At 47.4% G+C, this 20,684-nt stretch overlaps 8 protein-coding genes across 8 annotated transcripts; 4 read left to right on the top strand and 4 right to left on the bottom strand.

Moving 5' to 3' along the window:
• The first annotated feature begins 1,138 nt into the window (after positions 1–1,138).
• ASPVEDRAFT_69949 (uncharacterized protein) lies at positions 1,139–1,968 on the top strand. Its single transcript, XM_040816045.1, has one exon. It carries the CDS (start codon positions 1,186–1,188, stop codon positions 1,699–1,701), a length of 516 nt encoding a protein of 171 aa, XP_040665336.1. The 5' UTR covers positions 1,139–1,185; the 3' UTR covers positions 1,702–1,968.
• Positions 1,969–3,536: 1,568 nt separating this feature from the next.
• Positions 3,537–4,785, top strand: ASPVEDRAFT_38982 (bZIP transcription factor). Its single transcript, XM_040811810.1, has one exon. It carries the CDS (start codon positions 3,815–3,817, stop codon positions 4,634–4,636), a length of 822 nt encoding a protein of 273 aa, XP_040665335.1. The 5' UTR covers positions 3,537–3,814; the 3' UTR covers positions 4,637–4,785.
• A 72-nt stretch (positions 4,786–4,857) lies between these two features.
• On the bottom strand, positions 4,858–5,682 carry ASPVEDRAFT_38981 (uncharacterized protein). Its single transcript, XM_040811809.1, has 2 exons — positions 5,479–5,682; positions 4,858–5,427 (listed from the first exon to the last, which is right to left on the bottom strand). The coding sequence occupies exons 1-2, from the start codon at positions 5,620–5,622 to the stop codon at positions 5,179–5,181; spliced, it is 393 nt and encodes a 130-aa protein (XP_040665334.1). The 5' UTR covers positions 5,623–5,682; the 3' UTR covers positions 4,858–5,178.
• Positions 5,683–5,805: 123 nt separating this feature from the next.
• On the top strand, positions 5,806–6,565 carry ASPVEDRAFT_38980 (uncharacterized protein). Its single transcript, XM_040811808.1, has 3 exons — positions 5,806–5,870; positions 5,927–6,073; positions 6,157–6,565. The coding sequence occupies exons 2-3, from the start codon at positions 6,031–6,033 to the stop codon at positions 6,399–6,401; spliced, it is 288 nt and encodes a 95-aa protein (XP_040665333.1). The 5' UTR covers positions 5,806–5,870; positions 5,927–6,030; the 3' UTR covers positions 6,402–6,565.
• Positions 6,566–8,057: 1,492 nt separating this feature from the next.
• On the bottom strand, positions 8,058–9,093 carry ASPVEDRAFT_26370 (Zn(II)2Cys6 transcription factor domain-containing protein; the record flags this gene model as incomplete). Its single annotated transcript, XM_040809896.1, has 3 exons — positions 8,058–8,564; positions 8,603–8,899; positions 8,953–9,093. 3 exons carry the CDS (start codon positions 9,091–9,093, stop codon positions 8,058–8,060), a joined length of 945 nt encoding a protein of 314 aa, XP_040665332.1.
• Positions 9,094–9,444: 351 nt separating this feature from the next.
• On the bottom strand, positions 9,445–11,175 carry ASPVEDRAFT_187839 (zinc-binding alcohol dehydrogenase family protein; the record flags this gene model as incomplete). The annotated part of the gene is made up of 5 exons (XM_040809013.1): positions 9,445–10,076; positions 10,144–10,514; positions 10,567–10,776; positions 10,838–10,967; positions 11,014–11,175. 5 exons carry the CDS (start codon positions 11,173–11,175, stop codon positions 9,891–9,893), a joined length of 1,059 nt encoding a protein of 352 aa, XP_040665331.1. The 3' UTR covers positions 9,445–9,890.
• Positions 11,176–11,388: 213 nt separating this feature from the next.
• On the bottom strand, positions 11,389–14,408 carry ASPVEDRAFT_38974 (uncharacterized protein). The gene is made up of 4 exons (XM_040811807.1): positions 14,158–14,408; positions 13,811–14,104; positions 13,079–13,740; positions 11,389–13,029 (listed from the first exon to the last, which is right to left on the bottom strand). Exons 1-4 carry the CDS (start codon positions 14,296–14,298, stop codon positions 11,676–11,678), a joined length of 2,451 nt encoding a protein of 816 aa, XP_040665330.1. The 5' UTR covers positions 14,299–14,408; the 3' UTR covers positions 11,389–11,675.
• Positions 14,409–17,331: 2,923 nt separating this feature from the next.
• Positions 17,332–18,280, top strand: ASPVEDRAFT_519847 (C2H2-type zinc finger protein). The gene is made up of 4 exons (XM_040814556.1): positions 17,332–17,626; positions 17,697–17,888; positions 17,961–18,069; positions 18,125–18,280. The coding sequence occupies exons 1-4, from the start codon at positions 17,573–17,575 to the stop codon at positions 18,175–18,177; spliced, it is 408 nt and encodes a 135-aa protein (XP_040665329.1). The 5' UTR covers positions 17,332–17,572; the 3' UTR covers positions 18,178–18,280.
• The last annotated feature ends 2,404 nt before the right edge of the window (positions 18,281–20,684 follow it).

Here is a 20,684-nt window from a genome sequence, read left to right as displayed (position 1 = left end):
TGGCGCGGTGATAAGCGTGATCACTCCATTTACCTGGCCAGGGCCCAAGCTCTAAGCATAAACAGTAATTCCATCTTTACTCAGCCTGATCTCCAGCAGGTGCAGGTTAAGGCTTTAACAGCATTTTACCTACTTTCTACTGATCAGATTAACTAGTATACATATATATCACAAGTCTTCCAAGGGGGTTCACAGCTGAACTGATGAAATTTTAGAGCATGGAGAATTACATCATTAGCTCTCTAGTCAGGCATATCTCTTGGTTTAAATCTCAGGAACACTAGTAAAATCATCTCCAATGCGTCCAAAGAAGCCTGATATAGGGTTTAGTAGTGTCTCTACACCTTTAAACACCTGCTTGGGATTATAACTGGATGTATAACAGGCATCTTGGATAGTATCTGCGCGATACTAATACTGCTTCCTGTAGACAAGGATCGGTTCCAAGACCTAATTATTACAGAGCTGCTCGGTAGCCTAGAGCTTTGTCAAAACCGCGTGGAATCAGCTGTGGCGAGCTGCTTTGTTCGGCAGATACCCATGAATACACAGCCCTGTCAAGGGGCGCAAAATACAATAGAGAGTCAAGATATCTTACGCTTGAAAAGTTTACCACCGAGTACCTCTCTTTTCTTCCTTTACTTTATCGACCTCGGTGTTATTACCCAGGAGATTATTAACTAAGTCTACTCTCTCGACTGTATCATGACACCTTTGGACCAGATCGAGAATCAAATTAGGGAGCTTCGCACAAGGATTAAGTATTAGTATATAAATCTCCCTGAAGCTTATAACTGGACCAGAAGCCATGAGCAGAGCCTAGAAACACTCCGAGCAAGTCTCTATCTCACGTTCTATTACTACAGCGCGTAAATTACACTAGGTTACCCCTGCTTGTGCCGCCGCGATATCCAATCATTAATCTTCCTGAATCAAGTAAATTCTTTTAGTCACGAGGTATCAGTGGCCGCCCTTAAAGCTATACAGCGGCTAATTAGTCTGCTTCCTGATAAGCCTGATACCTCACGCATCTACTAGATCTACCCTTGGTGGTGTATCCTACACTATCTCATACAGGCTACCACCGTTCTGCTCCTTGAACTCTCGTTTAGTTGCGTCCATATACCCCAAGAGGAGAAGAACATCCTTAAAGCTGCTAAAAAAGGTATTCGCTGCCTCCACACCATGTCCGAGTGCAGCGTGGCCTCAAGACGTGCTTGGGAATTATGCGATTGGAATTTCCGTCGTCTCGCTGCAGGCCTGAAATTCAACGTGAGTGATATTCCAACCACCAATTACCAGTTAGATCTCTACGGCAGTACACAACAGCCGCAGCCGCAGCCACAGCCACAACCTCTACAGAATAATGTCAACCCTCCTGTCGCCACAATGGCCACTCAGTTCCCGGCTCTTGCGTCCTCCACGCCCGTCTTCAACCCCTCAATCCCAGACGACGTCCAACCTCACCCGCTTTTCCAAGATCCGATGGCAACGACAGCAACCATGACGGCTTTCCAACAATACCCAGTTTCCACACCTTTCTTCACCTCCCCGCGCACCGAAGATCCCCTTCTCTTCGGTGGTTTTGGTACTCCTACCACTGCAGTTCCCAATGACACGTACTTCCCCAACGACCCTATCTCTGGTGAATCGGCCCTACCGTTTTTTTTAAATTCAAGCGAGGAGTATTGGGATGATTAATTTATTTGTGGTCAACGTTAAGTCACGTCATATTTTCGATATACCTTCGGATCTTTCTCTTTCTGTCTTTGCACATGGTTCTGGATATAATGTTTCTACTCCTGTGAGAGTTTTTTTGAGGATGTTGCTTATACACCGTTTATTTGGCTGTGTTCTATTTTGTTCTCGTGAGACTATTAGTGCTTCTAATAAGTAGCTGGCTTGTATTTGTAACTACTTTATTACAATTAACGTGGAAAATACTGGGACGACATATTCTGAGCATGGCAAATTATTTCCATAATTTAGGACTGCTTGCTCTTAGTGCTGAGTAGTGGTTGGAATATCTCGATAACTTCCCTGCCAGAAGGCGACCCAGGCACTCCATTCGCAACGATGTGGTACCATTCATACCCTGTCGCCATCTGAATTTTGGTTCCATCAACTTGAAATTAGTCCGCCCCCTTCTCGCGCGCCTTTCCCACTCAAAACGGTCGAGGATGCTCGTACATTCGCCCCTTTCCTGATGCGTTTTATCATGGCATGTCCTTCCACATCCACCCAAATATCTCTCTTGTCAACGAATGTTCGAGGCAATCCGGCGAAATTTTCTTCAAGGAGAACCTTGTGTATGGAAAAAGGTCGTAGGGACAGGACTACGACGTAGTGTGGAAGAGTAGAGGGTTTTTGGAGTTTTTCCAGTTCTTCTAGGATTTCGCGGAAGTTTGCGGAAGGTCGTCATGGCAGGCGTCAGTTAATAGGGCCCTTCGGAAATATCAGGGTACGGTTGCTCTCTCTGGTCTATGTTTGTGCGATAGCTTGATCGCCGGCCCGGGAGCTCAAAGGCAGCTAGGGTAGTCTCGAAAGGTGGTATGAGCGTAGCCCGCCGGACCCCATGGAAATGACTTACTACGACCCTGGATTGCAAGACAGCGCACCATAACGGAACACCTATAGGAGTAATACGCGACATTGCCAGTAAATAGGATCTGATTTCAAATAACTTCATCTTAATCCCTGTGGTGATGCGAAGACTTGCGTCCAAGGCCGGCTGTTATATCCTGCAAATCCCAATGGTCCCGAATGACGCAGAGGACCCAACATACTCTCCGCCGGATTCGGATAGCCGCCGATCACCGGCTTGCAGCTGAGCTTCCGGCCCTGACAATTGGTGGGCGTACCGCCCAATATACAATACTCACACTGTTCAGAAGGTGGTGTTCTTTCATCTCTCGCCGTCTGGCAGGCCAATGTCTCCAGAATTTAGGTTGCTTGCCTGAAATGCAGCCTAGACTCTACGCCCTGCTGTTGAGCCATTTCCACCTTCCCTCTTTTGCTGGTAGACAGATAGTCATCGGCTATCCGGTGTCGCTGCTCACAGCATGGCCTCCTTGTTATCTGGCCGGAATCTTTTGCTTCGCCTATTGGAGTAGCTCGTTCGGTCGCTCTGTTTGTTGGGATAAGGAACGCAGGTGAGCTTTCCGAAGGAACGCCATTGTGGAACCACTCCAAAGTCCGGACCTCCATTCCATGTTCTTTGGAGTAGATCTGAACCGCCACGCACCTGTTTTCCTGTACCTCTGATTGGGCGAGAGCCTGCACTGTCATGAGTCAACCTGCGAAAGCGTCATACATCTAGTTGATTGGTGGCATGCTTTCTTTGGAAAACGTCAAGACCTTAGCTGATCTGGGTTCGCTTACAAAATGTAGGTTTCCCCGCTTACAGCAAGTTGCCGTGAAATTGATGTAGGAGCTCATTTCTACTTTACTGAACCCATTGTTCTCTTTTTCAGTCCCGTGCCAATGTCCTTGTCGATTTCAAACAAGCTTGACGCTTGGGTCCAATTTCTGTAGTAAGCTCGTCCACCCGAATTGATCAGAGACCTTTTGTCCCATTCCTGTTCACCCTCGAGGACTCATGCTACTTTGACCTTCTGTCCCTTCGAGAGTACGTACTCCGAAAATCATCCTTGTTGGCGGGGAACCTACTACCTACTTCAAGCAATCCGTACACCATTGCCAAAACGAAAGTGTCAAGTTTCAGAAGTGGAGAGAGACGTTTCAATACGCACGGCCTGGTTAATTTGTACGCCATATCTTGGAACCAAGGATCGTCTTTTGCAAAATCTGCAGAATGTCTGCCCAGGCTGCTTTCTACCAGAGTGATCCGTCCTTGGACTCGTTGATCGCCTCAGAGCCCCTATACCTGGGAAACAGTTTCTTTCCCGAGTTTATCTCTCTATCGATATTAGAGAATGGTGGCCAGAACGAAGACATGGAGATGCCATTTTTATCCAATCAGACGGGCTCCATGGAGGCCATGGCACCAAACATGCAAAGCGAAGATAACGACATTAGCCTACCACGCCTCCACAACGGCGCACTCCGACCAGCCTCGCGTGACAGCCTTACAGAGTCGATCGACACTAAAACCAATCGTGCGCCACCATTTTTGCACTCGTACCAATCTACGCCGAGCTTCTCATCCACCTCAGTCAGCAGATGTTGTACTGCGAGCCATGGTACGGAGCTCAGCTTCGATAACAACCGAGGCTCTCCTCCCTTGTACATGAGCAGCAACAAATCCCTATCTCCGCTGGGCTGCCAGAAGACCGGCATAGACAAGCGTGCAAGAAATCTTGAGAGGAACCGCGCGGCAGCCAGCAAATCACGTCAGAAGAAGAAGCGGGAGACAACTGAGCTTCAGAGCCGGTTCCAAACAGTGAATCACAAAAGGTCTAGCCTTGCTAACGAAATTAAAACACTGCACAGACAACTACTTTCTTTAAAGGATCAGATCCTTTTGCACTCGCGCTGCGAGGACGAGGCCATCCATCTTTATCTTAGCGGCATGGTTAAACAAGCGACGAAGCGCGATTCTATCTCCCATCTAGGGACGCACGACAAGCGCAATCCTACAAGCCTTAATTATTCTGCCTTGACTTACTACCGATGAACCTGAGATGGAATGACCACACCCACTGATAGCAACAGAAAATATAAGCACGCTCGTTTATCATCATGTACTTAGTTTACTACTTAGTTCTTCGCGATCAATATCAATTACCATTGCAGAGTATACCTTTGCTAGTTTAATCAACTCGAAAGTGCTATTCTACATCTACTGTATATATACAATAGATAACGTCATTACTGTAATCTGAAATATCTGACTAGCTACGGAGCTCGTATGAGATCGTGGGGTTAGATGCAACTTACTTTTAGCAGGAGTGGAGCATTGTGTGACAGCTAGTCGGGTGGGGAGACCGTTACCGAACACCCCTCGTCGCATAACCTCTTGATTGTCCGAAAGGAGCTGTTGATATCTCTCACATTACGGCACTTATTCGTTTGCACGTGCTGTGGGTTTTTAGGCCCTGGAAAATGTCCCAAGAAAGGATCCGTGGTTTCGTTCAAAATCCCGACGAAATTGGTTGACGGCAAAGCGAGGTGAAACCAAGAACGTTTATCCAGTGGAGCCGACCAGGGGACTCTTGTTCAAATATGTACATTATTAAGCAACTCCTCCATGACTGCTTCCGGAGAAGCAAATGTCTTGAGCTTAGCTTTTAAATTATCGAGATCACTATCAGTTCCTTGGTAAATAATATTAATTATTGTCCTTAAGGCCTCCTTGGTTTGCTGGGCATCTTTTAGAGCTTCTTTCCGACGTTTATCCTTTCTCGGATCATAACAGCAGATAAAGTCTGTCCCCGCACATCCATCGCACGGAAAGGACCCAGAACACTAAATTTGTAAGCATTAGTTAAATTCAAACTTATTAAATTTATTACTCACCTTAACACGCTTTATTTGACAAGATGTGCAAGCTACTGTCTGGCGTTTTCGCTTGGGCTGGCTCACTTCGGGAACATCAGCAGAGCACGACGCAGTGGCAGGGAGTAGTGGTCGTAAGAAGGATTCTGTAGCATGGCTGGCCATAATTTAGAGAAACAGAAATTTAATAGTTCTTTTTCTAGTTGGCACGGGGGTTACCGCTAGCTTTATAAGTACAGCTCTTGCACTTGTTATCATACCCCTCGTCTAAAGTACGGATTAGTCATTGTCAAACGATGAAACCCCACAGTAAAAAGACTTCAGTAAGGGATAAAGAACATTTCTCTCCGCCGACCACGCCATTATCTAAGTGCCTACGGAAAATTACTGAATTACTGAGCGACTCTAGACTAGTACGTAACATTTCGTCAGTGCACGGAAACTAGGCGGTGTGGCTCACAAATCTTAGATTTATATCAAAAATTGTCATCATCCCTCGGCAGTGAGAAGAGAAATCCTAACCCAGTTTCCCGATTGACGAGTCTTAGAGTGATGGCCTTGGAACAATTAACTATGGCCCAAAATGAACAATTGATTTCGACTTTGCTGAAACCTGGTAAGTGCACGGGATATATACAAGGTACAGGGGACTCAGGATACACATGTTTGCTGACGGGACATTCTATCTGTCTTTCAAAGTTGCATGCTTTTATATTAAGTTCCCGGGAAATGATTTCCACCATGCTATATATATAGCAGACAGGACAGTATGTGAATTGAGGGACCAGATTTCACGGAAAGCGCAGATAAAAATTCACCGCATCATCCACGAAATCCCCGGAGGTCGAAAGATATCAGTAGATGAAGATTTTGTCCGGCAACTTCCTGATCGTCAGGTCTTGACAGCGGAGTTTCTTAACGGCGTTGATATTGTATTGCAATGAGTTGTTGAAGAAGATAAAAGCATCTGAATCTCCCAGTCAAGCTTTTATTGGTTTTGCTCGAATTTAAGAGGTGGCTGGATTCGCTGGGGACTCAAGTTGTTGGGGTTCTAGATAAAGGAACTTTTACGCAACTTTAATAAAAGTCACGATACTGCTCAAGGATGATTTCGAGTGTTAAACTGGGCTTGTTTATATAGGCCAGCTGACAATACAACAGAGCCTTTTTGCGATATATCAACCGGCATTCAGAGACACAGAGCCGTCATTAAGAAGTAGTGATACTGGATATAACATTCTTGCTGACTTACTTGAAGTAAGTAAACCGCCAAAAGTACTCCTCGCTGGTCGCAGCATTATATTCACGGACCGCTGTAGTAAACAAATTACTTTTAAGCCGCAACAGTCCGTCGATCCCGTTATGAATTAAACATAGAATTGCACGTGCCTTGTAAATAAAACATCAGTTGCGGGCCTGTGGGGTAAATTAAGAACCTATCCAGAGTATATAATATTTGTATGAAGTATAATAATATACAAGTTCAATAGTTGGCGGCTTAACACAGCATCCTTGTTTTGCAGATACTTTAGAGAAACTGGAAGTTGGGGCGCGGCTAGAATATACTGTACACTCGTCCAGGGCCAGGTACTCCAGGTCGGAGTAGTAGGAATACGCACAGGAAGATGCAATACAAAGCCTAGCTTCTGCACGTTTCCTTTTCATATTTTTGGTCCTTTTAGCGGATCCTGATATTGGTTATAGAGGTGGAGGGGAGTTAAAGTTGGCGGTGGGTAAATTTTGAACAGCGAGAGTTCCGGTGCCTAGCCTTCCTAATGGCAGACGTCATGTCCACCCCACTGCAGCAGGGGGTTTCGCCAAAGCAGCGTTCGACTCGGAAGCTCTGAAGCAAGCATTACCATTTCGGAGCTTCTATATGCTGTTTTCTGACTCCCAAACCCAGTTCGAGTTTAGCGTCTCCGCAAATTTGATATCAAGAGTATCTACAATTTGCTCGTTCAGAGCGTGCATGACAAATATGAGTTGGATTCAACAGAGTTGGATCCAGATTTTGGAATATAAACCAGCTAGACCTGCTACACCAGAATCAGTTTGTTACCAATGCCGCCCAGGATGTGGCAGTAGAACGGGAAATTGTTGAGCCACAGACACATCTCACGCTCGACCGAGGGGCATACTATCAGTAAAGAGCCCCAACGGAAAAGTCAAGTTCCGATTTTCCGCTCGACATTGAACAACCTCAAGACAAAAGTGGTCAGGACACGTTAAATTCATTACATGCCTACCGAAAGGAACGCCGTGTCCAGAGCGAAAGAATGCCACTGGCGTTCGCACTCACACTCCATCTGAGATACCGTTCTACCAAGCGCCCAGTTTATTGTATCCTCCATTCTCATCGTGCGGTTTCCGCTCCTGCTCGCATCCGCAGTCTGACCGCTCCTCTGCTGGCGGCTTGGACGGCTCGTCAACCCAGGAGTCTAGCTTCGTGACATACCAGTGAGATCGAGCCACTTTGCGTGACATATGCAGGATGAAGCTATCGCTGATTTGCAACGTGCGGCGCGAAGACGGGTCGTTCTTGCTGGAATGTGCAATCAGCGGAGAAATATCAACCATGTAGTAACCCCATAAACGGTCCATCACATATCGACCGAAAAGAAGTCAGGACTCCAAGCAAATGGACACTGCTGCAGTTCATGATCTGACTTAAAAAAAGCAATAATATCTGAGCTCCGATTCGCAGACTTCTGGAAGTCTGTATGCCTCGGCGACGGCCTCCTCGAAGTGCGCTCACTGCGTTGTCCGAACGGTAGTAATTGTGGCTCGGCAGAAGACAAGTCTTGTATATGAGCATCATCAGGGCGGTATTCCACTGGCGTGACAGAGTTATTAACCGGTAGTTGCTGTTGACCTTCTTTATTGAACTTGCTAGCTTCATTCTCTAGCTTCCGCAGACAGGCAATTCCGGAGTCCTTGCATGTATAACTGGCTGCTCTTCTCCCTAGGTCGCAGTTACTGTCTTTCGACATGACGTTAGCTTCGTCGGGGCATTCGACTGACGCAGAAGACGGGCCAAAAGATGCAGAGACCCGCCGGACACAATCACCTATGACGGGCTGGGTAGGCTTGTTCAAGTCAGCCGACAGCTTGATAAAGAAAAGACAATGGCAGGTATTTTCCATACTATAACTGTATCCTTGAAATCGGTTGCTGTACTGCTATATCTAATACGGGGTAAGCTCCTGTTGCGGCTTTCAGCATGTCTCAAGCGACTGTCCCGTACATTCAAGAGCAGCTCTGCTAGCTTTGTTATGTCGCCGGCATCAAAAGCGTCGAGAATATTGTCCAGTAACTGATATATTAAAGCAAGTTCCTGCGCGGCCTGTCTCTGAGCATATTTCCGACGTTTATCACGACCCGCAGAGAAGATACACACGCTGCCGATTTCAGTGCATTCATTGCAGGGTTGTCCGCCGATACACTGGGCAAGTCAATTGTTACTAGCCAGTCTTGCAAAATTTCAAATATCCGCACCTTTGACTCTCGCGCCTTACACGCTGCACAAGCATTCGATTGCCTCGTGTGTTTCGAGAGAGGCAGGCTCTGCTTGGAGGGATCATCGGGGAGGGAAGGGGCGAGGAAGCCCAAGGACTTACGGCTGGCAGGTGACGTCATGTCGCTGAGCCAACAGGGCGGTTAAATCACGCGGGAACAGTAAGAGCCTATGATTGTTGGGACTGTTTATATTTCTTGCTGTTGTCCTGCCACACAAATGATGATATTAGCGGCAATGTCTCCTCTGCGTGCGATAGGCGAGGATTGTGTGCAGACACGTCAGCAGCGTGATACCCCGCACTTCTGCTGCCCGAGACGCTATATGATTCCATAGCGCAAAGTGCAGTTTTGTCTAGACCTTGCTCAGCCAACGCCTGTAGCTCATAACGACCCATTATGGCTAAACTAGGCAGTAACTAGCATAATTGGCTTATTTTACGGACGCCTAAGTATAACAGGGGTCTCAGGGTGGGGAATTTCAGGGCTCAATTTTAATCTAATTCCATGGGCTTTCACTTCGGGGAAGCGAATATCTGATGTAGATAGTCCAACTGCACTTGTATCGTCAACTATTTTCTGCTGCTCCGCCGGAACAAAGATGGTGTATATTCAGGATCTAGTATGACCCCGTGATAACGGAATGATAAATTTATTTGGTAGAGTCAATTTTGCAGCGATATCAATACAGCCTGGTATAACCAAAACGATTTCCGGCAGGGCAACATTAAATCGCATGTTCTGAGATTGGTAGAAAAGTCAATTAGGAGGCCCCAGAAATATCGCGTTTTCCAATACCGCCAGCGATGTGTTCGAAATGCCGGGCAGATCAACCACGCAGTGATTGGACCCTTTTGCCCAACCAAACAGAAAGAGCCAGCCGTCACGATAAGTCATTCAGGTTAGAATTGACGACTTTCTTAAATTTCATATACGAGTTTGTAATCAAGGGGACCTTCGGAGCGGTCCAGTTCAAAGCCGGATTTAACAGCATACAAACCTCCCTTGAGTATTCGTGGATGGTTTGGTTTTATTATACTATCTCGGAGCCAATTTCCGACAGCGGAAAACAATTCAGTTGCCGAGTTGTGGCTGCTTACTGATGGCTAATGATTTCAGGTTAACGAATGCCACCGGCGCGGGGAGTGGGTGGAGAGGTAGGTAGAAGCTCACAGAGAACCGCCTTTCACCTTCCCAGTGATCGTGCAAAAACGCCTTCCAAACGCAGACGTCAGTAATTGATGCATATGAAGAGATATTCGATTGATATGCATCGCTTTGACGTATGGTGCATAGCCTACGGCTGACACCAGTGAGCGCTTCTGAGACAGTAGATGAAGTCTTCGATGACCCCATGGTGTCGAAAGCATATTCTAGCCTCGGCGAGAGCTCATGGATGCGAGGTATCACGTCCATGTCACGGTAATCAAGGACATGGCTTGCTCCTAGCGATCGGACAAGATCGAAGTTGCTGGGGCTACAGGTTGCTATAACACGGAATCTATAAATCGTAGCAATTTGAATCGCAAAACGTCCAACACAAGCTATGGGAGACTATTAGGCAAACAAGATCAAGCTGGCGAGACAAAGACTTACAGCTAGCACCCCATATGAGGATAGAAGCTTCCGGGCCTTCTTTCCGGTCAATGTTGAGGCACCCCGCGGAGAAAAGGCCCAGATAGGCCGTACAAACTGCCAGCGGGACTGTGACGGCTTCTTCTCGAGGGATATTGGGCGGTAGCTTAAAACAGAGTTCCTCGTCAGCCAAAGTGTACTCGCTATACCCTCCGAGACCCTTGATTTTCCCTGTAACTTATCAGCACCTTGTACAGATTATTTCTGCACGTTTCACAATAGTGGTCAATACCCCCTAGAACAATTCCAGCGATTATGTCACCTTTGCTGAGCTTGGAGACAGCATCTCCAATTTCCTCAACAGTGCCCACGAAGTCGCATCCCAGAACATCTCCGTCTCCGAAATTCCCATTGTCAAACGACTCAACTATGCGGTCATTAGTAGAAGGAGGGTGACGGTCTCTAGACGTAGGATATCTTGCCATCTATTGAATTTTGAGCCACGTGAGAGACGCGCACCAGTGCTTGATTCGCGCGCGGCTTGGGAATTTGACTTAGACGTTGCTCGAATGATGACTTCCCTCCAGTCGTTTTTATAACTAAAGCGTTATTACTGATAGGATGGAACATACTGGCTTTCCGAAGGACTGGGACAGGTGGGGAGGACAAAGGTAATTGTTATATATATTCGGGCCATAGGGCACGGATATGCTCTACCATGAGAGAGGTATGTGGTGACGTTATGAAGCGTTCATGAATCGTTACCGCCTGCTCTTTCTGATTTTAAAAGGAAGCATGACATACACTCGTTTAGCCAATCATTAACTACCTGACCATACTTATCGAGCATGGGACAGGTTTCTTGAAACGAAAATCTGATGCTTGTCCCATTAATAGACAATCAGTCCGAATTCTATTGAATGGGCTTTTGAACTGATTTCCTCAGCTATGACTGCCAGTGGTATTCAGCTTTGTTTCGGGCGTAGATGAGATTTGACTCCCCCATTGTACGTATCTTCTGTCTTCGTGGTGTAGCCCAACGAACGAGACCTACTTGCAATTATAATCTACCAACGGATGACAGACCGAAGCTCGAACTACACAGCATTGTTGATAACAAGCATATTACGTTACATATCAGCCGAGAATAACGCCGGATCGAGGGCGAACGGTTGGTGCTGACGTTCATACTCTTCCTCACAAACTGTACAATCAGGTCCCCAGTTCATCATATTCTGCATCCTTGTCGTGCGACTTCCCCTTCCGCTCTCACTCGCAGCCCGTTCTCCACTCTGGTGCCGACTCGATGAGCTCGCCGAAAGCGGCGACTCTATCCAGGGATACGAATTGCCTGAACTAAATGCCGATGGCGCTTTCCCTAATAACTCCGCGGCAGAGGGAATCCCAGCGAGATCTAGTCCCTTGGCGCGGCCGATGCGACGGATGAAACCATCGCTGATCTGGAAAGCGCGGCGCGAGGAGGGGTCATCCTTAGCTAGTGTGTGTAGCCAACGGAGAGCCTTTTTGGACGCGGACAGTATGGTCACATGAGTTCGGTCCTCGGTTGCCGCAATTTCGGCATCACTACCACCCTGACCGACTTCTTCTCCGTTATTGGTAAGGAATGGTACCGGCCCGATAGAGAGTTGGATGAGGAGGATCGTCAGGGCTTGCATGATAAAATGGAGGATGGACCACCAGGGGGTCATTTTGAGGGCCCATTCTGTACTTGGTTGGTCAGGGAGTACGGAAATGAGGGCGAGAGAGGACTGGACACATGTTCTTGCGGTGTCGTTTCCGAAACGCGAGCGTGGGAAGCGGATGTTTGTTCCTTCTTTCATGCCTGGCCGATTGAGACATGGCCGGCTGAGGATTATCTGTGAACTGTAATAGGTTAGAGCCAGACTGACCTGGCCACGGCGGTCGCGGGATAATAATGGGCTATTGTAATTGTCGGTAAATGCAAAAGGGGGCTGGAGGGTTGATAACCAGGTTTGGAGTTTTCCTTGGTAGTACGGAATTTTTGTTTGACCGCCATCTTTAGCGGCAGTTACGCTGTATATAGCGGCGACGGCGGCATGGGTGATGATAGAGAGGTCGACCAGATGGAAGAAGTAGACGGCCTGGGTAGAGCCGATTTTCCGGAACCACCTGCTTCTCGTCTGGAGCTCTGAATCGCTGGCGTATAAAGTCCACTGGAGTCGCTCTTCACGCAATACAGTATCCCCAAGAAGGTCCTCTAAGCCAGGCTGATGGAACATGCTTTCGTCGTACGGGACGGACGGATAAAGGGAGATAGACCGGTAGTCAACGCATGAAGAACGTCCAGTCATGCCGGCGAGCAGACATTCAAGGTGGAAGATGCACCACCAAATGCGGGTTCGCGTCTCTTTCGAAACCGCGTCTATCTGATCACATGATGCACGTAGATTGAGTCCTAGGGAGGTTGCGGAGCGTGCAGCACGTCCGTTGGCCTGCCATGATCTAAGATATTAGAGCAGCGAGCATGGTATCTTCTGGAAAAATGCCGTACCTATTTACCTGGCCCGAGACCATATAATAAATGGCGAGCAGGAGGTCAATCTGGACTTGATGTAGGTCTGCATGCTCTAGTGCCAGATTGTGAGAAGTGCTGAGGGAGATTGCTCTCGAAAGGAACATGCGGTCATCAACATCCTTGCCAGCAACGGGATCAGCTAGCTGGTAATACTTTGAACTTATAGCGAGCACAAGGTTGAGAACAGCAAGCCACTTCCGTGTAGGTTCTTCGGAGCTCATGAAGGCGTAATTAAACTGGGATGCAAATAATGGCCTATTAATTAGCGGAAAAGAAGGAGCAATTGATTCAAAGAAGATGTTTACAAGACGTGCTGCCCATGGTTTCGGGGGTAATAGCCGTGGCTCGGTAGGAAGTGAGTCTGTTATATGAAGATAATCGACGTGATAGCTCATTGACATGATAGACTTTTCAATAGGGGGTGATCGATGGTGCGATTCATTGTTCAGCTTGCTGGCTTCAGTCTCCAGCTTCTGCATCCATGCGATCTCAGACTCCTTGCCTATATAACCGGCTGCCCGGCTTTCCAGATTCCGGTTTGGGTCTTCAGTCAGTGTGTCGACTTCGTCGAGAGATCCAACAGACGCAGAGGAGTCCGAAGAGGCAGAGACTCGCCTCTTATCCTTGCCTGGGACAAACTGAATAGACATGTAAATGTCAGCTACGGCTCAGAAGCTTAGAAGGACACAAGGATAATGTAACCCATACCATGACCATGTCTTTGAAGTCTGTTCCGATCTGCTCATCACTTGGCAGATTATGCTCTTGGTTTTCGGCCTGGCTCGAGCGACTGCTGCTCCGTACCTTCGAAAGAAGCTCGCCCAGCTGTGCTAGGTCGCCTGTATCAAAAGCATCAACAATCTCGTCGATCAGTCGACGCAACGAGGTAAGCTCCTGTTCAGCGTGTCTCTGGGCATATTTCCTGCGTCTATCGAGACCTGTATCAAATATACACGTGCTGCCGACTTCGATGCATTTATTGCAAGGTTGCGCGCCGCTGCACTACTACTAATTTACTTGGTGTCCACTGCTCCTTATCATTTTGATGCACATACCTTCGACTTCCGTGCCTTACACGCTGTACAGGCACTTGATCGCTTCGTGCGCTTCGGGAGAGGCAGGCTCGGTCTGAAAGGCCCATCGTGGTGGAAGGGGGCGAGTGCGCGCCGGTACGTATGAGCGGCAGATGACGTCATGTTACTGGATGGCAAACTGAGCGGTTGAAGGAACCGGAAGCAATCATGACTTATAATTGATTCAAGGCGTTTTATACTGTTTGACCAAGCTGTGCAGGCAGGTGGTGATGTCAGCTCAAGGGCGGAGTAAAGCACGATCTGTGAGCAATTGTGGGTTGATGACTCATTAAACCCCGCACATTTGAAGTTGCTCTGGTTGGTATGACTTCATAACAGCCAGGATAGGCCTTTCTCGACCGTAAAACCTAATTACTGCTCATGGCTTATAAAGATATCTTAAACTTAAATTTTCCTTCTGAGGCCTGTTCGGCTTTGTCTACAAAGTAATAGTTCATCCAGACCGAGTGACAGTTCCTGATTACTGACTATTTTCGTATATATTCTAGTAAACCACGCGCGAGCTCCGCAGATTGATCGACCAACCTCTGACACGGTAGTTAACGTAACTTGCCTTCTTTGAATTATCGATGAGTCCCACCAATCCATATCCATAATGCCTCCCAGTGTCAGTATGATATATCCAACATTCGCGCGTGCAAATGAGCAGAATACCCCACTTCCCTAACCCTTTCCTCAATACTGAATAACAATAGGGTTAGCCTGAGCGCTGCAAGCACTTAATATGCCGAAACTATAAGCAGCGGGGACAATTTTTCGACTCGCAGCCAAAGGCCCAACATAATACTCTTTGACTCGGACAACAGTTTCCTGGCAACTACTGGAATCTACGAGCACACAGCACTCTCAGACCCGACCGTTGTTTACAATAGGGAAAGGTTTCGAAGGCGGGAAAATTTTAGGTTAAGAGTATCTCCTTACTAACGCAGTTCACTTTGCCGGATCCCGGGTTCCGACACGCCATTGGCACGCTTTGAGAGGTTAGTGAGCTGATGTGATGTGATGTGACTTGTGTGCAGGTTGCGGCTACCGCGTGTAGTACATAAGAATGGAGGATGACAAGTGACGACACAGTATATATGTAGAGAACTCTGTGACCACCGCTGGAGGAATTCGAGACCGTTCGATCTCAAAATCAAGTAGCAGACGGTGGCGCAGATTATCCAGGTTTATAATGCAAGCGAAGATCCGGTCTCTATATAATATACCTAGGGTTTAGTTACAGTTCAATAAGGCTAATTCTAGGGCCAGACCATCTAAGACTAGACAAAGATCAGCTCGGCCCTTGCCAAAGATACACCTCGGCAGATTAGGTGCTGTCATGGAGCACACGACTGGAGAAGGGGTGGTAAGTCATCAAAAGATGTTTTACTGTGGGATAATTACTAGTATGACTTGGATGGTCATAGCTTCTTTTGGATTACTTGTTCATTTTCCGTAGGAGCCTGAATTATTCTTGACCTGCTCCTCGCTAGGACAATAACAAAGAAGAAATTGGAATTAACTATTTAATGACTAATTTCCTTCCCCTTCAAGTGACATTTCCAAGGTGCGCTTTAGCTTGTGTGCGCATTTGCCGACAACAGCTGGTAAAGCTACTTTTATTGTTTTTGGGACATGGTGTGCGTTAAAATGACCCAAGAGCCGTTCTGACAAACACCATATATACTTCGTCCAACTCTATCAGCAACGATTCTAATATACGAGGTTCAGCAGCGCTTCATGCACCCAGAACTCTCCTATCGTGGGCCACTCGAATTTCAGTTATCAATTGGAATTACCACCAGCCCCTTTCGGAACGTTTCGCTCGCCTCCAACGCGTCGGACAAAAGCACGCCACGCGGGGCTTCCGGATGTCAAGCATACTCATTCCTCATTGCTGCTGGCCCGCATTTCATCGCCTCGTGGCCCGTTGGTTGCTTCCGCAGTTGCTGTTTTCTGTCCGGCAGCAGACGTGAATGTGGGGGGGGGGGCATAAACCCTAATTTTATGCCTAGTTATGTTCCTTGTTGCTAGGGGCTTGACTAGGGAGTGTTACATGTGCGCTAACATCCTGGCCAGGGAACATTAGGAAAATATCGCAACGGCGGCAATTACTTTATAATTGACAAAATTACAAGAAGGATCCTGCTGCCGCCGCTCAAGCCTTCTCTTGTTGGAGTAATATGCTATGCTGCGAGCAAATACGATGTACACTTTTGTAACGCCAAGCCGTCCGTCCACGAGCCTCTTCTACCACTTGAATGCAACGCGCCAAGAAGCACATCCTGATGGACACCAATTTTATCTTCAAATCTCGATTGGTTTGCAACAACAGATTTCGGTCGGACTGCACGTAAGTGTAAATCCGGGCAATGCGGCTGCGCTATTATTCGGTAGAGTCAAGGTACTGATCGACGAAGCCATTACTATTGCAATTGATGGTGCATGAAATATAAACGCCTCATGATCGTCACCAATGGTCGGCAAATGGGAAGCGAACGGCGCACTGGAGCTGGAACCAGGGCAAGCTTCCCCGCACAGTGGCCAGACGTAGCTTAATGCTGATCAGTACTGGGCAAGTGATGGGCGGTTGGATAATTTGGGGACAATGGGTGATTGGTTACAAACAAGCTCGTTCTGCGGTCTTCAGAGCGAAACACCCTGTTAAGCGGCCCAGTTGAGCTTTATGGAAAGAGCAACTGAACGCCGAAGAAGTGACGCACCGAACACTTTCCCACCTGGTATAATATGGAGGTCGTCATGACAATGTTGTTGGAGGATCCCTGATGTCCACTACCGATTCCATTTGGCTTGGCTTGGCTTGGCCTAAACTTCGCAATCTGCGTTCGGAATCGATGAACCCTTACTGCATCCCCACTTGCACGCTGTACACCCACTCCCCTCGACCCCATTGCCGATATCTTGTATGCATTTCCTTTTGAAGGATAGGCCCATTCGTTTGACAAAGACTTATCCACCTTTTTCGGGCTTTGCTTTGCTCCTCACATTCCAACATTGGGGTTCGAGCGCTACACTAAAATCTTGCCGGTTATTGGCTACTAGTAGTTAGCTGCAGCTTCCCCGGTTGATCTGTCATTCTGGAACTCTAGGCTCCTCAAATTCTCGGATTTAAGTATCCCTGCGATGGCCGTGTCTTTTCAGCCTATTCATTTCCTGTATTGCTCAACTTCCTCATATATCTGGCTATCTATTGCACACCTTCGTTCCGTTGGGTATATCCTTTGAGACCTGTTTTCCTGAGCCCTAGAGTCTTGTCTCCAGGCATCACAAACTATCCTTCGCTCTTCTCCCTTGAACCATTTATCATCACCGCCACCTGCATCTATTATTCCTTTTTTCCTTTCGGCCTCCCCAACACCAAAACTTCGTGGCCATGGCCTCCGGTCACAGGCGTGATTTCGGGTGTCCATGGAGGTACTGTGGAAAGGTACCAACCCCCTTTTAACCAAGCATGGAACTAATCCCCAGACTCTTAGACTCACATTAACCATTCCCAGTCGTTTTATCGCAACTCCGATCTCCGCAGACACTACCGAATACACATCAACGAGAGACCGTATCGCTGCCGGGTGGAAGGCTGTAACAAGGGTTTTATCCAACGAAGCGCATTGACAGTCCACTCACGAACGCATACGGGCGAGAAACCCTTTATTTGCAGTTTTGAAGGATGTCACCGTGCTTTCTCTGATGTATGATCCGTATATTATCCTACGTTGTTTGACCGCAGAGGGGTTGGATGTCCTAAAACGAAAATCTGTTAGTCTTCGAGCCTGACTCGGCATCGCGGAATCCACACAAATAGACGGGCATATGTATGTCCTGAGCCAACGTGCAAACGGCGGTACTGCCTACATTTCTCCTTAGTCTCATGTTTTTTTATCTGCCCGATGGAGCACCTCTCAGGCTAATCCGCACACTCATGAAGATTCCGCCGGAAAACAACCCTTACAAACCACCAACACAGCTCGCACGCCCTGAATCTGGCCATCCAGACACTGTCAGAAGCCTACACAGCCTCTAAACAAGGACAGGAGCAAGAGCAATTCTATTTCCCTCCGATACCTGTTCCTCCTCTGCCTCCACGACCCATTCCCCATTTCGCCTCTCAGCAGGGGTACCGGTACTGCTACCGTCCCAATATCGCTACCCCAACACCCGACCTCGCTTCCCACCTAAATCTACCAATGACTCCGCTTTCGGCCACCGCTGCCGTACCTGTTCCAGGACAAGCACAAGCACAAACCACCCCATACAATCACAATGACTCGAAGTCGGTCCAGCCCTTGCTTTCGTTCAATGAGTTGCAGAATTCGCAAGATAGCTACTTGCAAATTATCCACCAGCAGCAACAACCTGATACGGCCAGTGCCGTGTGGATATAGGGGTGGCTATGTTACAATGACAATGTTCCGATTGTAATATACCATTTATGATGCCCTAATGATGATGCTCCAATGAGATGTCGTAACGATAATGCTCCAATGACAAGCTCGGAGGCTCCTGACAGATTGTTCATGTAGATTTTGATCAGTTCCGTGGGTAAGTACAAGTAAAAATGCGCGATACCCTAGAGACCACTTATCAAGATAACTCGCAAAGGTGAATCGCATTTATAGAGTCAAACCAGAGCTTCCAGGACACTCTCTTTATGACCTTGCTCCACAGAAAGTTCTTTTAGGCATGAATGGTCTCCGATGATAGAACTTGATACTGCATGTGATGGAGAGGGCTTGAGCACTGTGTTGGAACACAGGACCGGCCAGAGTTTGCGACTCCCGACGGCGTTTGAGTCGTGGACTCCAGTGAGTGTGAGCGGCGTTCTTGGTTTATGAGGGTGGTTTTGCGGCGGAAACTTCGTGTGTGGATCAGCTGAGGTTCACTCTGGGATTTGCCAGAGAAACACCAAAAATGCCGTACCTTTGTTGGCACGTTGGTTCCGGACACGTATACGCTTGTTTACTCCCACCCCTCTTCCACCGAACGATGAGTACGAGCAGGAATGTTGTCCCAACATCGCTAGCGTGACTCGCGAATTCAGCTCACACCGAAATATACCAATGGTCCCAAGAACAATATTTGCAACTTATTCAGCAGCGACAACCACAGCAGTATGCGTGAACCCAGAAGTGGCAAAGTCCTAATATTTTGCATGGACGGGTATCCTGTATTGAGCCCGAGTTATCGCCATTTCTCGTTAGACGGCATGATTCTGCTAGTTTTCCTTGTTTGTGATTACTCCGCGCGCTATGGTTGTTTACTTATGCAGGGTCGAGTGATGGGAAGATTGCCAAGTATGTTCTGTTTTTGCGCAATGCCAGATATTACCGGACCATTTTGATTGGATGGCACGAAGTTTTCCGAGAATTATTTCTATGTGGCCGAGTGTCTGCATAGTTAATGCAAGCTTGTCCACACAAGCAGGACGTATTTATATGGCTTCGTCAACATGCGTTGGTAACGAGTGAACTAGGTCTGCGTACAATTGGTTGCACAGCCTAAGCAGCGGACGGCAGACTGAATATTTTAGCATCAATCCTAATCAGCTCGGTCTCAAACACGTACAGAAGATTCTGACCATTAGCACCATGCACTAATGGCATGACTTTTACTTCTCTCCAACATCGAGTACACGGAGTGGATCCGAATTTAGCAATCCAGGAAGAAGTCTTGTCAACAGGCCAAATCTGGTATCTGAAGTCCTCCGCTCCTTTCACGTCTGGATGGGCTAATATGATAATAGATACATGTTTGCCTTCCATACCACCTTTGAGTATGGGTTCTTCAATAACTTGGTAACTTGTGAACCCGGATGGATGGAACCTGCGTGGGGGTGGAGGCGTTAACACTGTTACTTCTTCACCTTCACAGATATGCCATGCAAAAAGAGCTGAAGCTCCTTTAATATACAAGGACCACTGCTTCTTGCTCTTCTACATAGATAAATAGTACTTGCTCTCTTTAGCTATAAGGGGCTCTATAGCAGTGGTCAATGTTTGCATATCATGCTTATTAGCCTATCGTTAAGCATGGTCCCTGGGTATTCTAGTCCATAGTACTTGGCAATTTCGGCACCAGGAGCTGTCTTGAAACTAATGATGGATAGCGTTCTTTTCTTCTGTAGTAAGAAAATGGGAGATATATTCGTCCATAATATTCGGTAGTGTTCGATAATGTTCGTGCGGTATAAGCAGGTAGCTAATGTTAGATTTCCGCGTCATATTATAGCTTTGCTTTTGCGTATTTGTCAGAGATATCCTTGTAACGTGGTCTAGATGGGGCCTATCTTATAAATCAAAACAAGAAGTATTTGCGCACCACTATGTCAGGTGCGTGATCACTATTCCAGCCGGCCACAAGTCACGAGACTTCGCGAAAAGCACGGTTATGAAGGGGTGGTTATTAGGGTTAGGGTTAGGGTTAGGGTTAGGGTTAGGGTTAGGGTTAGGGTTAGGGTTAGGGTTAGGGTTAGGGTTAGGGTTAGGGTT

This window comes from Aspergillus versicolor (genome assembly GCF_001890125.1).
Source record: "Aspergillus versicolor CBS 583.65 unplaced genomic scaffold ASPVEscaffold_3, whole genome shotgun sequence".
NCBI lineage: Eukaryota > Fungi > Ascomycota > Eurotiomycetes > Eurotiales > Aspergillaceae > Aspergillus > Aspergillus versicolor.
Note: the sequence above shows the minus strand (reverse complement) of the source record. Positions and strands in the feature narration are given on the sequence as shown.

What these genes read in the sequence shown, in the direction of transcription:
- ASPVEDRAFT_38982 (XM_040811810.1), top strand. Translation starts at nt 3,815, where the DNA reads ATGTCTGCCCAGGCTGCTTTCTACCAGAGTGATCCGTCCTTGGACTCG.
- ASPVEDRAFT_519847 (XM_040814556.1), top strand. Translation starts at nt 17,573, where the DNA reads ATGGCCTCCGGTCACAGGCGTGATTTCGGGTGTCCATGGAGGTACTGT. An exon ending in CATGGAGGTACTGTGGAAAG is followed by an intron (nt 17,627 to 17,696) that starts GTACCAACCCCC and finishes AACCATTCCCAG; the next exon opens with TCGTTTTATCGCAACTCCGA. An exon ending in ACATTTCTCCTTAGTCTCAT is followed by an intron (nt 18,070 to 18,124) that starts GTTTTTTTATCT and finishes ACACTCATGAAG; the next exon opens with ATTCCGCCGGAAAACAACCC.
- ASPVEDRAFT_69949 (XM_040816045.1), top strand. Translation starts at nt 1,186, where the DNA reads ATGTCCGAGTGCAGCGTGGCCTCAAGACGTGCTTGGGAATTATGCGAT.
- ASPVEDRAFT_38980 (XM_040811808.1), top strand. Translation starts at nt 6,031, where the DNA reads ATGGCCCAAAATGAACAATTGATTTCGACTTTGCTGAAACCTG. An exon ending in TTCGACTTTGCTGAAACCTG is followed by an intron (nt 6,074 to 6,156) that starts GTAAGTGCACGG and finishes TGTCTTTCAAAG; the next exon opens with TTGCATGCTTTTATATTAAG.
- ASPVEDRAFT_38974 (XM_040811807.1), bottom strand. Translation starts at nt 14,298, where the DNA reads ATGACGTCATCTGCCGCTCATACGTACCGGCGCGCACTCGCCCCCTTC. An exon ending in ACTTCAAAGACATGGTCATG is followed by an intron (nt 13,741 to 13,810) that starts GTATGGGTTACA and finishes ATGTCTATTCAG; the next exon opens with TTTGTCCCAGGCAAGGATAA. An exon ending in GTCTCGGGCCAGGTAAATAG is followed by an intron (nt 13,030 to 13,078) that starts GTACGGCATTTT and finishes CTAATATCTTAG; the next exon opens with ATCATGGCAGGCCAACGGAC.
- ASPVEDRAFT_38981 (XM_040811809.1), bottom strand. Translation starts at nt 5,622, where the DNA reads ATGGCCAGCCATGCTACAGAATCCTTCTTACGACCACTACTCCCTGCC. An exon ending in GTCAAATAAAGCGTGTTAAG is followed by an intron (nt 5,428 to 5,478) that starts GTGAGTAATAAA and finishes TTACAAATTTAG; the next exon opens with TGTTCTGGGTCCTTTCCGTG.